The 13,701-nt window shown below is 45.5% G+C and overlaps 1 protein-coding gene across 1 annotated transcript in view; it reads left to right on the top strand.

The window, feature by feature from the left end:
• Positions 1-548: 548 nt before the first annotated feature.
• LOC126162186 (sodium/potassium-transporting ATPase subunit beta-2) overlaps positions 549-13,701 on the top strand; it is a 160,498-nt gene continuing 147,345 nt past the window's right edge. The window contains exon 1 of the mRNA XM_049918512.1: positions 549-803. Coding sequence (XP_049774469.1) covers positions 677-803 — 127 coding nt within the window. The 5' untranslated portion in view covers positions 549-676. The remainder of the gene's footprint in view (positions 804-13,701) is intronic.

Genomic DNA, 13,701 nt, shown 5'->3' on the forward strand with positions numbered 1-13,701 from the left:
TCTAAAGATCCAGAAATTTCTTTCTTTTTTTGTTACTTGTTTCTCCATTTTACCTATCACTGAGCTAGGGAAGTCATTATCGACTGCAGTTTGTTTGATGATGTGTAATTCTTTCTCCCTGTCCTGGAATTTGATAGTTATGTGTAGGGTGGTAAAAGCTAAAGCAGCTTATCCTAATATTCTTATCTAAGGCTGATAGTTTCGTTGTTAGCTACCAGAGGTTATACCAGGATGGGAAACTGCTTGGCTTAAGGTCGGCAGTCTAAAGACTGACGAATTAAACCAATGTATGAACGAATTATTCGTGCAGTCCATCAGCAGAACAAAGCGAAAATCTTATTGTTATAGTAATCTTTATTGTAAATGGATCGTTAAATGTTCGGATGTTTGTTGACACATTTCTTGGCGTGAGCTCCTGAAGCAGCTTAAGGAAGGAGTGGATGCGTCTTACGAGCGGTGCGCGACGTCCACTCTCGTCCGCGAATGGTTCGCGCCCGCGGCCGCTCGATGGCAGCACCGGCGCGGCGGCGCTCTAAGCGGACATTGCGCACGCGTATTCGGCGACGAGCGGGCCTGATATAATATCCCCGCGCTCCCGGCAACCCTCTTGCACCTGGCCGGCTGTCCGAGAGGGTGCTGAACAGTTCTTGTCAGGAAACACACACAGGGGACAGACATGGCAGAGAAGCAAGTCGAGCAATTCTACGCACCGCCACCCAAGCTCGGAAAATGGGAAGCCTTTTCGATCTTCTTATGGAACCCCGAGACGCACCAATTCCTCGGCCGCACCGGCGCTAGTTGGGGTAAGTCTCTCTCACATTTCGCTTTCAGCCCTCTTTTGCATGTTGTACGGCAATATTATAGTGCAGCAATTCCGAAAACACTAGAATGCGATCCCGCTCGTGGTTTCCGCGCGAAAGCTCTGCTTCTTTTGGAGCAGGGGTGCAGAAAGTCCTGGAACAGAGGTGAGGAGTACTGTAGTGTGCTTATTCATCAACACAAAGATCAATCTAGAAAATATTTGACAACGAAATGCTTCTCATGTAGCGCCCGAGTGCGATTTAAGCAACAATTTTGTTTACAACATGCACAATAAGAACTTGGCAATAGCCTCTGTAACTGTCACTGGTTAGGAAGCGCTGTGTAACACGCTGTCATTTCTTTTGCATAGCTGTAACAATATAAACGCTGTAGACATTTTGCTTATAATATTTTCATGCGCTTTCAGCCAAAGCGCCTATCGCGCGCAGAAGAGGCAATTTCAGACTGGTGATACGATGCGAAGGACACAACTAGCTCTAGTGTGCGCTGTGCGCTGCAGTTTCACTTCAAAGTAGTTCATGCCATGCCGCCACTGACAGAGTCTGCCATGCACTGGTATTTGAACAAGAGCCCACGTCAGAAGCGCAATCGGTTGGTAACTGGCGGTTGACTTGTTTTAAGTCCCCTTTGCTTGTCCGAAATCGCTGCTTGCACCTACAAAGGAAAATGAAGATGAAAAGTTGGAATTTAAGATGTTATCGATAACTAGGTCACGAGTGATGAAGCGCTTGCTCGGAATCAGGTGAGGGTAGCGGCTGTATTCGATCGTAGTAACCAGTCAAGAATTTGCCTTAAAATATTTAGGGTATCCACGGTAAATCTGTATCATCGTGTTCATAATCTCTTTGTCACTCGATACAACTAAGTTATTTCCTTCAGAAAGAAGTTTCGTAATTCTTGCGCAACATACTCTATGCTCCTTCCGCGACTGGTTCGCACACGCACAGCAAGTATCCTACGACTCCGCCTTTATTCCTCTTCGTTTCACACTCTCATTACGCAAGCAATTAAGATTTGCTGGTCATGTATTGTAATTCGCTTCCTCTTTTACGTTAGAGTGAGCCAATAGAAGTGTCTGTGAATCACATATTTGTCAAAATTATGTAATATTTATAATCCGGATTGTCAGTCACTGCCCACAAAATTAAAAATCTTTTGCCGCCTATTACTTATGTATGAACAACCATTCTTGAGTACCTGCGCCAGGATAACTGGCACTCGTCACATGTAGCAATTATCTTATGCAATTGCCTTGCGAGTAAGGATTCCTATCTACGCAGACATGATTCAACTTTATAGTTACAATGAAAAATGTCTACCACATAATTTGATGATTCCAAAGCTTTCAAAAATACTAAACTGTATTCCCATTCTTCAGTGCTCTGTACACGCGCAAGTCAATACGGCTTAAGTGCTGGATCGGTACTGTTGGTCTCGACATGAATAGTCTGTGTGCCTGGTTCCAAAGCCCGCCCAACTGAGCAAGCTGGAGCAATTTTTAGGAATCTGGATGAGAAGGTTTTAGGAAGCACTGAAGTTAAGATGTTCTTCCGACTATTCGAATTTATATTTTTGTGATGTAGGTAGCGAGTGTAGGGGCAGCTCCTTCTACATCCTTGTCCATCGGACCCATGCTCCACCTCTAATCGTTATGCCGTGAACGATGTGTTAATCTCTTACTTCTCTTCCCATATTTTTCCTTTTACAATATTCCCCCCTCCACTGGTGTCTCTATTGTCCTCTCTTTTCGACCTGGTTCCACGGAATACCTTGCATCAATGTATCTCACTTACTGGTGGCGACTTTCCAGAATTATTTTTCCTTTCCAGTTCTTCGCTTTAGGTCTTCGCTTGGAATGTAATCGCTCATTTCGTTCTTAAAATGATAAAATGTTATAGTGCACCGCTTCTTAGTTATATTTATTCCTTTTATTTTTATTCCTTCAAAAAAAATGGTTCAAATGGCTCTGAGCACTATGGGACTTAACATCTGTGGTCATCAGTCCCCTAGAACTTAGAACTACTTAAACCTAACTAACCTAAGGACATCACACACATCCATGCCCGAGGCAGGATTCGAACCTGCGACCTAGCGGTCACGCAGTTCCAGACTGAAGCGCCTAGAACCGCAGGGCCACACCGGCCGGCTTTATTCCTTCAGTTCCTCGATAGCACAAGTTCGCTCAAATGCAGTACTGTGTTCCGAACGTGCAACAGCAGATTCATTTGCTTTACCTCTACATAAATTATACTAATATATTTTTGTATTAAGCAGCGAAATATTTTCCTTTCTTCGGAAATGTACTTCGCCGAATTCATAATACTGTACTTTTTTCCAGTTCTTTGAAATGTTTATATAGTGTATGGCAGTACTAAGAATATTATTGTTCAAGGCTCTGTTTACGGAAATTCTTTAATTTTTATCTTTTCCCATGAGTCAGCATATCGACCCAGGCGCTCAGCTGTTGAATACTCTCAACCAAGTATTCGACTTTGCTCTTTTGGAAAATTTTAACCATTACAGTAGTAATTTAGTGGATTATTGCTACAGAATAATGGTTGGCATACGGAGCGAGCGAGTAGATCGAGAGCTTTGAAATAATTTAGCATTTTTGAAAAGCAGTTGTACGGAGCGCGGAGGACCACATCAGTATGGAGACCTATGAAAATCCGGGAGAACTCTTGCAAAATGATTTGAGGCTCGAGATTATTAGCAGTGAACGCTCACAAATAGTTTTTCCGTTAATATTACTCTGGATGGTGAGAAATTTTCAGATACACAACTGATTTTAGATGTCCTCCAGGGGAACATGATACGACCGTCATTGTTCTCGTTTTATGATAATTAAGCGACCGATAATATTAGTTACGGTTTCAGACTTTGTACAAATTAGAGGGATGCCTATGAACGAGTGTTATCCGAAGAAATGGAAGTAATATCCACTGTGATTTTGATACACATCAGCCTTATGGAAAAATTTGCGTCTCCCGTCTCACGCAGAGATATGTTAAGTTGTGTGCTTCACAAAATATGAAAATATAGTGAGATTTGAGAACAATAGGAATGAATTGTAAATGTAGTCAGTGATTTTATTCAAATACCTAGGAGTAAAAATCTGTGAGAACACAAAGATCACAGCCGGCCGCTGGTGGCCGAGCGGTTCTAGGCGCTTCAGTCCGGAACCACGCAACTGCTACGGTCGCAGGTTCGAATCCTGCCTCGGGCATGGATGTGTGTGATGTCCTTAGGTTAGTTAGGCTTCAGTAGTTCTAAGTTCTAGGGGACTGATGACCTCAGATGTTAAGTCCCATAGTGCTCAGAGCCATTTGAACCATTTGAACAAAGATCACATAACCCATCGTAGGTACAGTACGTGAGTAGCTCAGATTTGTTGAGAGGGTGCTGAGAGACTGTACTTTGCCAAAGGAATTTCTTTCATAACACATCACATATATATGAATAATAGTTAAGTGCGTGGAAACTGTATCCCATAGAATTATGATAGCATATCGGACATACAGGTAATCGGATAGAAGGCGGATCTGTTTTACTGGCGAGAAACTGTAAGTGAAGTACCACATAATGTGGAGCAGAAAACACTTCATGAAAGACAAAAACACTGACGTACAAAATTTAAAGAAAGATGAAAGTTTCGCACCATGTGTCACTGCCAAGTAACATAACTCGATAAAACTTGGGCCGTACATAGAAATAACCGCTACAGTAGAGTAAAGAAGGTAACTGAAAAAAATACACAATGAGACGACCAGAAATGACATTGTTATTGAATGACAATAATAACATTGAAGTCATCGCGACCCATGTTGGTCCCCATGGACTTTATAAAAAGCGGGACATCGTTCTTAATAGGGTGTGCGGTCATCATGGATGGCAGTGCAACTTTCTCTCATGCTGGTCATTAGGCCGGTAAAGAGTTCTTGTGGTGGGGCGTTCCATTCTTCCACCAGAGTGGTTGACAACCGCTGAATGGTTTTGGTGCAAGTGGACGCACTACAATACGTCTTCCTACGCATACCACACATGCTCAATGGGATCCAAGTCAGGAGGACGACCAGGCCAGTCAGTTTCCCGAATATCCTCCGATTGCAGGAGCTCCTACACCTGCGTTGTTCGATACGATAGTCATCCACAAAAATGAAGTCAGGGCCGAATGAACCTCTGAAAAGACGCACGTCGGAAAGCAGTTCAGTGCCACAACAACGTAGACTTATGAGTGAAACGTGTTCAATGATTTGGAGGACAGTACGCCTGTGCAACATTGTGCCTCCGGCACCGTAAAACTAGGATCATGAAACGATCATGTTCAATAAAAGAGGCATTACGTTTTCGCACTTCTCGCCATATGAGGTTACGTGCAGCACTGTCGAACAATGGTGGCACTTGTGTTATGATGTGGGGAGGCGTAATGTTGGATGGGCGTACTGACCTCCAAATGATTGAACACTCACTGATCAAATTTATTTTGGCACTGTATTCCTCCACCATCTGCATTCGGCCCTTACTTCATATTTATGGTGACATCGGACAGCGAAGGCGGAGGAGCTGTTGGATAGTCGACGAATAGAATGTCCTGGCCATTCTCCCGTCTTCAGTCCCATCGGGCACGTGTGGGATGCATTGGAGAGACGTATTGCAACACGTCCACACGTACTATCGACCATCTAGCAGTGGTCAGCCGCTTTGGTGGAAGAATAGGATGCCCTGCGACATGAGGTCGTTACCAATCTTGTGGCCAGCATAGTAGCACGTTGCAGAGCATCCACTGCCGTCCGTGGTGATCACACACGCTATTATGAACTACGTCCCACCTTTCTTAATGCCCAGGGGACCGTCACGAATAGCGCTGGCGTAACTATTATTATTGTCTTTAAATAAAAGTATTATTTCTGTTTGTCTCATCGGGTGTTTCTTTGTGTTATCTTCTGCGCTATACTGTAGTACTTATTCCTATTTGTGGTCCAAGTTTCATTGAGCTGGTTATTCATCAGTGACGCATCATGCGAAAACTACTTTTGTTCTTAACTTTTGATCACCAGTGCATGCGCTTTTGAGTGTTCAGCTCAGTTGTTGCTTTCTCTCATCTGGCAAAAAATTACATCTAAAATTCAAACAACCGACATCCACGCTAGATTACTTATCTACCTACCACTTCTGTAAGTATCTCAAAGGTAAAATTAGCTTAGTAACAGCTTGCATAGAAGTAAATAAGTTGCCGTTCTCCCTACACTCTACCAGTGAATGAAACGCTATTAATTTGTGATACATTGTATAATGAAAATAATCGTCTAAGATTGATACGATGTGAATCTTCGGTGTGAAACTCGCCGCCCACGGCGAACACTTTTGCGGCCCATCCTTGTGAGTGATCGCAGTAGTGTTTTTTTCTACTCGCACGATGCTATCCAGTGCTGACATAATTGACAGCAGTGAAACAGTGTGTATGTGTCAACTGGTTGTATGAAATCAGATCAAGAAGATGGATAGCCGTAGAGACGTATTATAAATGAAATGAAGTGACTGAAGTTGGTCGACCTGTTGGTGTACCAACGCAAATTGTCCAATCTGTCTGCAATAAATAGTGCACCACTCGCAGCTATATAACATAGCGTAAGAAGAATGGTCGTACAAACGACAAAACTGACAGAGAACGGAGACGAGCTTCACCACGTGTCAATGACAGTCCACTTGGAAACCGACAGAAACTTCGGCTGTCATTGACTGCCCATCTATCTCAACAAGTTTCCGAGCGAACATTGTCAAGAGAAATGCATGTAATGAGTATTTAGAACCGGTGTGCTCGGGAAAGGCCATTGCTCACAGCGGCACCTGAAGCTGCACGTCTTCAGTGGTCCAAAAAAAATGCAGATACTGGACAGTGTCTGACTGGAATGTCGCTCGACGAATTGTGTATCGCCTCTTTTCACATGACGTAAGGCGACGAGCGCAGGCATTGTAGCTCCAATGTATGTCGAGTGTATCTCAGGACGGAACGGTTCTGTGGTGTTTGGGGATCGTTTCTTCTTCTATGACTTGGGCCTACTTATTCAGGGAACTGTGAAGATGAGCTAGGCTTCAGAATGAATTTTCTCTTTGCGGTGGAGTGTCTGATACTTTGGAACTTACTGGCAGTTTGAAACTGTGTGTCGGATCGGATCTCGGATCTGGGACGTTTTCCTTTCGCGAGAAAGCCCTCGTTAGGATGATTAATTCAGCATCAGTGTTGAAATCATGGCCCAGTCACTTTTCACTATGCAAAAAGCACTGACATTGACGCGTTTCGAAGCAGCAAACCAACATCATTAGAATTATTTTACAAGTGTCTTATGAAACCGATAAAACAAAGTTCTTGATGACCAAGTGTTGCCCTCTTTTGTACAACTTTGTGATGACTATTGTGTTGAGACTTCTATTATCTAAGATGTCAGTAATAGTTTTCGTGGGTGGATGTATATGTTATTGATTTGACAAACCTTTCGGAACCCTGTCGCCTCTCGATTGGCTGGCAAAATCACCCCCTATTCATCCCACGGAAATAGTCTGCAAGTGGGTGGAACCGTTGTCGTCAACGCCCCCCGCAGTTTGGTAAGTTCCCATCCTCGCCGGACTGAAGCCGTTGTCTAGACCAGAAGCAGTTGTATTACGTGATGTCTCCAGGTGGTTATACTTTGTCTGCTATGGTTATGTAGGAGTAGTGGAACTACCCTTTCAGTATTAGTTGACTAATAAATGGATTCATCCTGTACTGACTTCGTCACTACTTCTGTACATGAGGCAGAAGTCACATTGCTAATCTAGGTTTGAAGTTGACTACGTAATGTCGTTAATAAAACCACAAGCAGCTCCAGAGCCAAATAACAGTGATTTGTCTGAGTTGATTTGTCTGATGTGCGTTAACAGTAAACGTTTCTCTTTCATTAAACCAGAAAAAATGAGGTTATTCACGTTGCGACGATTAGTCGTGCCGTTAGTGTGAAAGGAAAGAAGAAAATATTAATTTTCTTTCAAAGATTCCAGTATTCTACGGTTCACAAATATTTCGGCTCTTTGCATTCAGTATTACCCAGTCGAAACTAAAATGGTACTACCTTTTTAGTATGCCTATTCCCTGCCGTGGACTCGAACTAAGAATGGAGGTTGCAGCACCTGTAGACGACAAGTCGGTCTGTCGTCGAAACAGAATTAAGAACTCTGGTGAACATTCGAAAGCACACCAATCACACCAAGCAAAAGTGAGAGATCAAATGGAAAATTGCCGACGAACTTCAAAAATTCAAAGAAAAATGACAGTTTTGCCGTGAACCTGCAATTCGTTGAAAATTCGAGTTATTGATCCACAGGAACCTACGACTCGGTATGGCCCTCGAGTCTGACATGCCTGATGTGGACGAAGCTGGACACTCTGCACGCGCCGAGCGGTTCTAGACGCTTCAGTCTGAAACCGCGCGACCGCTACGGTAGCAGCTTCGAATCCTGCCTCAGGCATGGATGTGTGTGATGTCCTTAGGTTAGTTAGGTTTAAGTAGTTCTAAGTTCTAGGGGACTGATGACCTCAGATGTTAAGTCCCATAGCGCTCAGAGCCGAACCATTTTTGAACACCGCACGCACTGTGGTGGACGGGTGTCTTCCATACGTAATCAGCATGGTTTCAGAAAACATCGTTCTTGTGCAACGCAGCTAGCTCTTTATTCGCACAAAGTAATGGCCGCTGTCGACAGGGGATCTCAAGTTGATTCCGTATTTCTAGATTTCCGGAAAGCTTTTGACACCGTTCCTCACAAGCGACTTCTAATCAAGCTGCGGGGGTATGGGGTATCGTCTCAGTTGTGCGACTGCATTCGTGATTTCCTGTCAGGAAGGTCGCAGTTCGTAGTAATAGACGGCAAATCATCGAGTAAAACTGAAGTGATATCAGGTGTTCCCCAGGGAACCGTCCTGGGACCTCTGCTGTTCCTGATCTATATAAATGACCTGGGTGACAATCCGAGCAGTTCTCTTAGGTTGTTCGCAGATGATGCTGTAATTTACCGTCTAGTAAGGTCATCCGAAGACCAGTATCAGTTGCAAAGCGATTTAGAAAAGATTGCTGTATGGTGTGGCAGGTAGCAGTTGACGCTAAATAACGAAAAGTGTGAGGTGATACACATGAGTTCCAAAAGAAATCCGTTGGAATTCGATTACTCGATAAATAGTACAATTCTCAAGGCTGTCAATTCAACTAACTACCTGGGTGTTAAAATTACGAACAACTTCAGTTGGAAAGAGCACATAGAAAATATTGTGGGGAAGGCGAGCCAAAGGTTGCGTTTCATTGGCAGGACACTTAGAAGATGCAACAAGTCCACTAAAGAGACAGCTTACACTACACTCGTTCGTCCTCTGTTAGAATATTGTTGCGCGGTGTGGTATCCTTACCAGGTGGGATTGACGGAGGACATCGAAAGGGTGCAAAAAAGGGCAGCTCGTTTTGCATTATCACGTAATAGGGGAGAGAGTGTGGCAGATATGATACGCGAGTTGGGATGGAAGTCATTAAAGCAAAGACGTTTTTCTTCGCGGCGAGATCTATTTACGAAATTTCAGTCACCAACTTTCTCTTCCGAATGCGAAAATATTTTGTTGAGCCCAACCTACATAGGTAGGAATGATCATCAAAATAAAATAAGAGAAATCAGAGCTCGAACAGAAAGGTTTAGGTGTTCGTTTTTCCCGCGCGCTGTTCGGGAGTGGAACGGTAGAGAGATAGTATGATTGTGGTTCGATGAACCCTCTGCCAAGCACTTAAATGTGAATAGCAGAGTAATGATGTAGATGTAGATGTAGATGACTCCTTTTAAAAGCTCGCCGCTCGGCTGACTTGGGCAGGCGGATACCTTAGGAGTGGCGGGTGCAGGTGCAGCCAGACAAACGACAAGCAGCAGCGCAGCGGAGAACGGAAGTAGCGTGGCGGCACTTCAGCGTGCCGTGGCGCGCGCCGCCCTCTCCAATCCGTCAATACCGGGGCAGCCGGCGCCTAGGCCGCCGCGGCCGCCGACGCACTATGGATCGGCCAGAGCGCTGCAGTGGGTCTCTGGCTGCACGGCCGAGGGGCGGGCACTGCGCCCGAGCAGCATTCTCCGACTCCCGTGCGGCCTATGTCCTTTATTGTTCTCTATACAAATGAATTAATGACTTTTAGCTGCTAGTGGGCATTGATTTTCATCAATGGAGAAATTGAAAGTTTCTGCCGACCGAGATTCGAACCAGGGTCTCCTGGTTACTAGGCAGATATTCTGACCACTGACCCACTTAGACACGGTGGTCATCGCAACTGCGCGGACTGCCCTAGCTCGCTTCCCGTCAAACGCAAATTCTCAACTTACCCGCATGCTACTGACGTGGCGCCCTGCCCATTGTCGTTACTCGCTGCGTTTCGCAGATTCCTATAAGAGTTGGAGCGTGGTGTGCATCTGCACTGAAGGTTTCTTTGATCAGCCTCGCCCTAATTATATATCTGCTGTCTGTTCTTTTCGGACATAGATCTGACGGGAGGTGTGCTGTGGTAGTCCAAATGGCCTGGTGGCAGTCGCATCTCCACTGGATACATCTAGCGGCATCGCCTTTATGCACCACGTGTGGCGTGTGAGGCACCGATGGCCATCCACTTGTCTGCGGCGAAGCGAGCGATATTTGCGTTTGGTTTTTTTTATCTTTATTCAATCTAATAATGTCATACATAATAACCCACCACCTTATACATTAGTGGGGCTTAAGATCTACAATACAATTCAGTGATATTAGCAGCACTTTCTAATTCTAATTTTAACCTTCTTACGTGCTACAGGGCCCGCAGCTCGTGGTCGTGCAGTAGCGTTCTCGCGTCCCACGCTCGGGTTCCCGGGTTCGATTCCCGGCGGGGTCAGGGATTTTCTCTGCCTCGTGATGGCTGGGTGTTGTGTGCTGTCCTTATGTTAGTTAGGTTTAAGTAGTTCTAAGTTCTAGGGGACTTATGACCACAGCAGCTGAGTCCCATAGTGCTCAGAGCCATTTGAACCATTTGAACGTGCTACAGGAAATGATAAGTTAGTTGTTCAATGGGTAAGAACTTATCTCTACTCTAATCTATTCTAGAAGCTACTTCCTGCAGCGTTACAGACGTGCCAGTCAATATATAAACCTGCTTTCTTTGGCCGTGCCTACCGAGCTAATCCCAGTTCAAATGGTTCAAATGGCTCTGAGCACTATGGGACTTAACATCTCAGGTCATCAGTCCCCTAGAACTTAGAACTACTTAAAGCTTACTAACCTAAGGACATCACACACATCCATGCCCGAGGCAGGATTCGAACCTGCGACCGTAGCGGTCGCGCGGTTCCAGACCGAAGCGCCTAGAACCACTCGGCCACCAGCGGCCGGCCTAATCCCAGTGGGCGTGCCCCTGGCACGCGGCTGGCCTTTGGAAAATCGTTGCAGGTTCGGTTTGGAGATGTTCTGATCTCCTTCCTACTGAAAATTGTCTATCTACTAAGTCATTATCGGTGTGCAGTTGTCAAGTCCGACATATCTGCGCACCTTCCCCTTGTTTCAGGACGTGGCTTATTCCTACCGTTACGGTGATTGGCCAATCCACGCCCTGGCGGAATGGGATAGGTCGCATTAAGTCATGTCGTGATCAATAGTTCATATATTTTCCCTTCGATATTCCCGCAGGACTTTTGCCGATACCTCACTGGCAAGGCGGTTTATGATCTCAAATGTGGTCGGGTTCCTGATTAAGTGATAGATGTCATTGTTTGGTAGCTGGTGCCTTAGGTCAGTGGCTACGTCATCGAAAATAGGGCACTCGTAGATCACGTGGTCCGGAGTGCCCATTTAAGCTCCGCAGTCACACGAGGGGGCAGCCCTTTTCCCAAACCGGCATAGATATGCCGGGTACGGTCCATGACCTGTGAGGAAGTGCAGCAGTCCCTTACTTGGTTGGAAGTGCGAGTGTTGGAGTCGTTCTTTGATGTTTAGCAGCGGTTGGTGAGTCCTTCTGCCTGTTTCCTCTCTGTCCCAGAGTTCTTGCCACAGTTCTTCTCCTCTTCTTTTGATTGCAAACTTATTCCCCACCCGCACCCCCAGAATGCTCTCGGTTTTGCCGTTTGGTTTACCAGATGTTGGAGTTCATCACAGACATGACTCCTGTGAGCATCACCGCACAAGTGCTTGTCTTCCGGATACGGACTATTTCCCGCCGGCGAAGATCCATTCAGTGACTTGGATTAGGTGGAACAGCGCCCACTACCTGTTTGATGGCGGTGACAAACAAGCCCTCGACTTCTGACAATACCTTAACTACCGACATCGTGCAGTTGTCGAGAACCCTAAATACCAAAATCATTTCTCGAACTCTGGAGTGCTTTCGGCAATCCCCCTTCGCAACTGGATCATCCATTCCAGGAGCAGCTGACATAGCTCCTTCCTTCATTTTACAGATTCGATCCCCTCAACGGTTATTGAACACACTTGCAAGTAGACCTGCATCGATGGTCTACTGATGCGTCGCCACAACATGGATATCCTCCCGCTGATGTCGAAAGCGTTTGCCAGTCTTTGCGAGGACGTCATGGTGCGAAGGAGACGGATTAAAAAACAAAAATAAAAAAATACCTCCCTGTATTCTCTGTTCCTGTTTTTAATAGGCGTTATTGACATCTTTATTCATAGGGGCTAACGCCTGAACTAGTGGAGCTTTTTGGGGGGCTTCTCCTTAAGTTTCGGGTAATAGTTTTGGTGGCTTTCGCTACTCCTCTTTTTTAGACTTGGGTGTATTTGGGACTTAAAAAATGTAGTCAGAGCATCTGTCCAGTAAGCAGGAGATACCACATACACTTCATTATTGTGCGGAGTGATGTCGAGGGTATAGTCATACATCACAGAAGAGTATATGTCTGAATCTGTTGTACGCCCCGCCGCCTCTTGGCTCTTCTTCGCGACCACTCCTCGGAGTAAATGAACACTGGCGAAACGATGGTGTAGTACCTGACAGCACACTGGACAAAAAGTTAAGTCACCCTCAGGACCCTCAGGAGACTTCACTCTAGCCATGATAATGGCTTCTATCCACGATAATGGACTCAGTTATGCGAGGAATAGCTTCCACAAGTTTATTCAGGTATACCACACCCAGCTGAAGCCGCTCATTGATGATAAGTTAACGCGGAGCTACCAAATTGCGGTGATTTTAATTGTCCCCAGCCAAATGCTTGCCCCAACTTATTCGATGTGAGCAGTTCGCCTGTCCTCAACTTCCAGGTAGAAGTGCTGCCAAACGGCAGCGAGGCAGTGGCTACCGCTGTAGGCGGTGTACGTGTCTTGTGTTCTGCGGGAACCCCGTCGAATGCGTGGCAGGGGAGCGCGCCAGGCACACGCCGACGCCACTCACTGCACCGTGTGCGGGGGATTACACTGTGGCCGGCCATTGGTGAGGGCTTCCCTTGTCACGCACCGCTGCCCCTGTTGCGTCGGGTTTCACCAACGTGTGCACTATTCACTTACCCAAAACTATCTGCAATGGCTGTAGAGTCTCGTTGATAGAAAATGGCTCTGAGCACTATGGGACTTAACATCTCAGGTCATCAGTCCCCTAGAACTTAGATGCAAAGATGTTAACTTCGTTGTTTTTGTTATGTTCGTACGTTATGTGCAATAACATAGATCAAGAGGCAACGTTATCTGCAGGATACTTTTACTAGTGTGGATTTATAGTGCAGTGTTTCATTTCACTCAAATGAACAAATGAAGTACCACACAGTTATGAAGTTCTTGTTTTGGACAGTTTATTGGCAATCTGTGTTACTTTTCGTCGAGGACGCGGTTGTCCATAGAAAGATGACAGC

The sequence above is a fragment of the Schistocerca cancellata genome, chromosome 2, assembly GCF_023864275.1.
Source record: "Schistocerca cancellata isolate TAMUIC-IGC-003103 chromosome 2, iqSchCanc2.1, whole genome shotgun sequence".
NCBI classification, from domain to species: domain Eukaryota; kingdom Metazoa; phylum Arthropoda; class Insecta; order Orthoptera; family Acrididae; genus Schistocerca; species Schistocerca cancellata.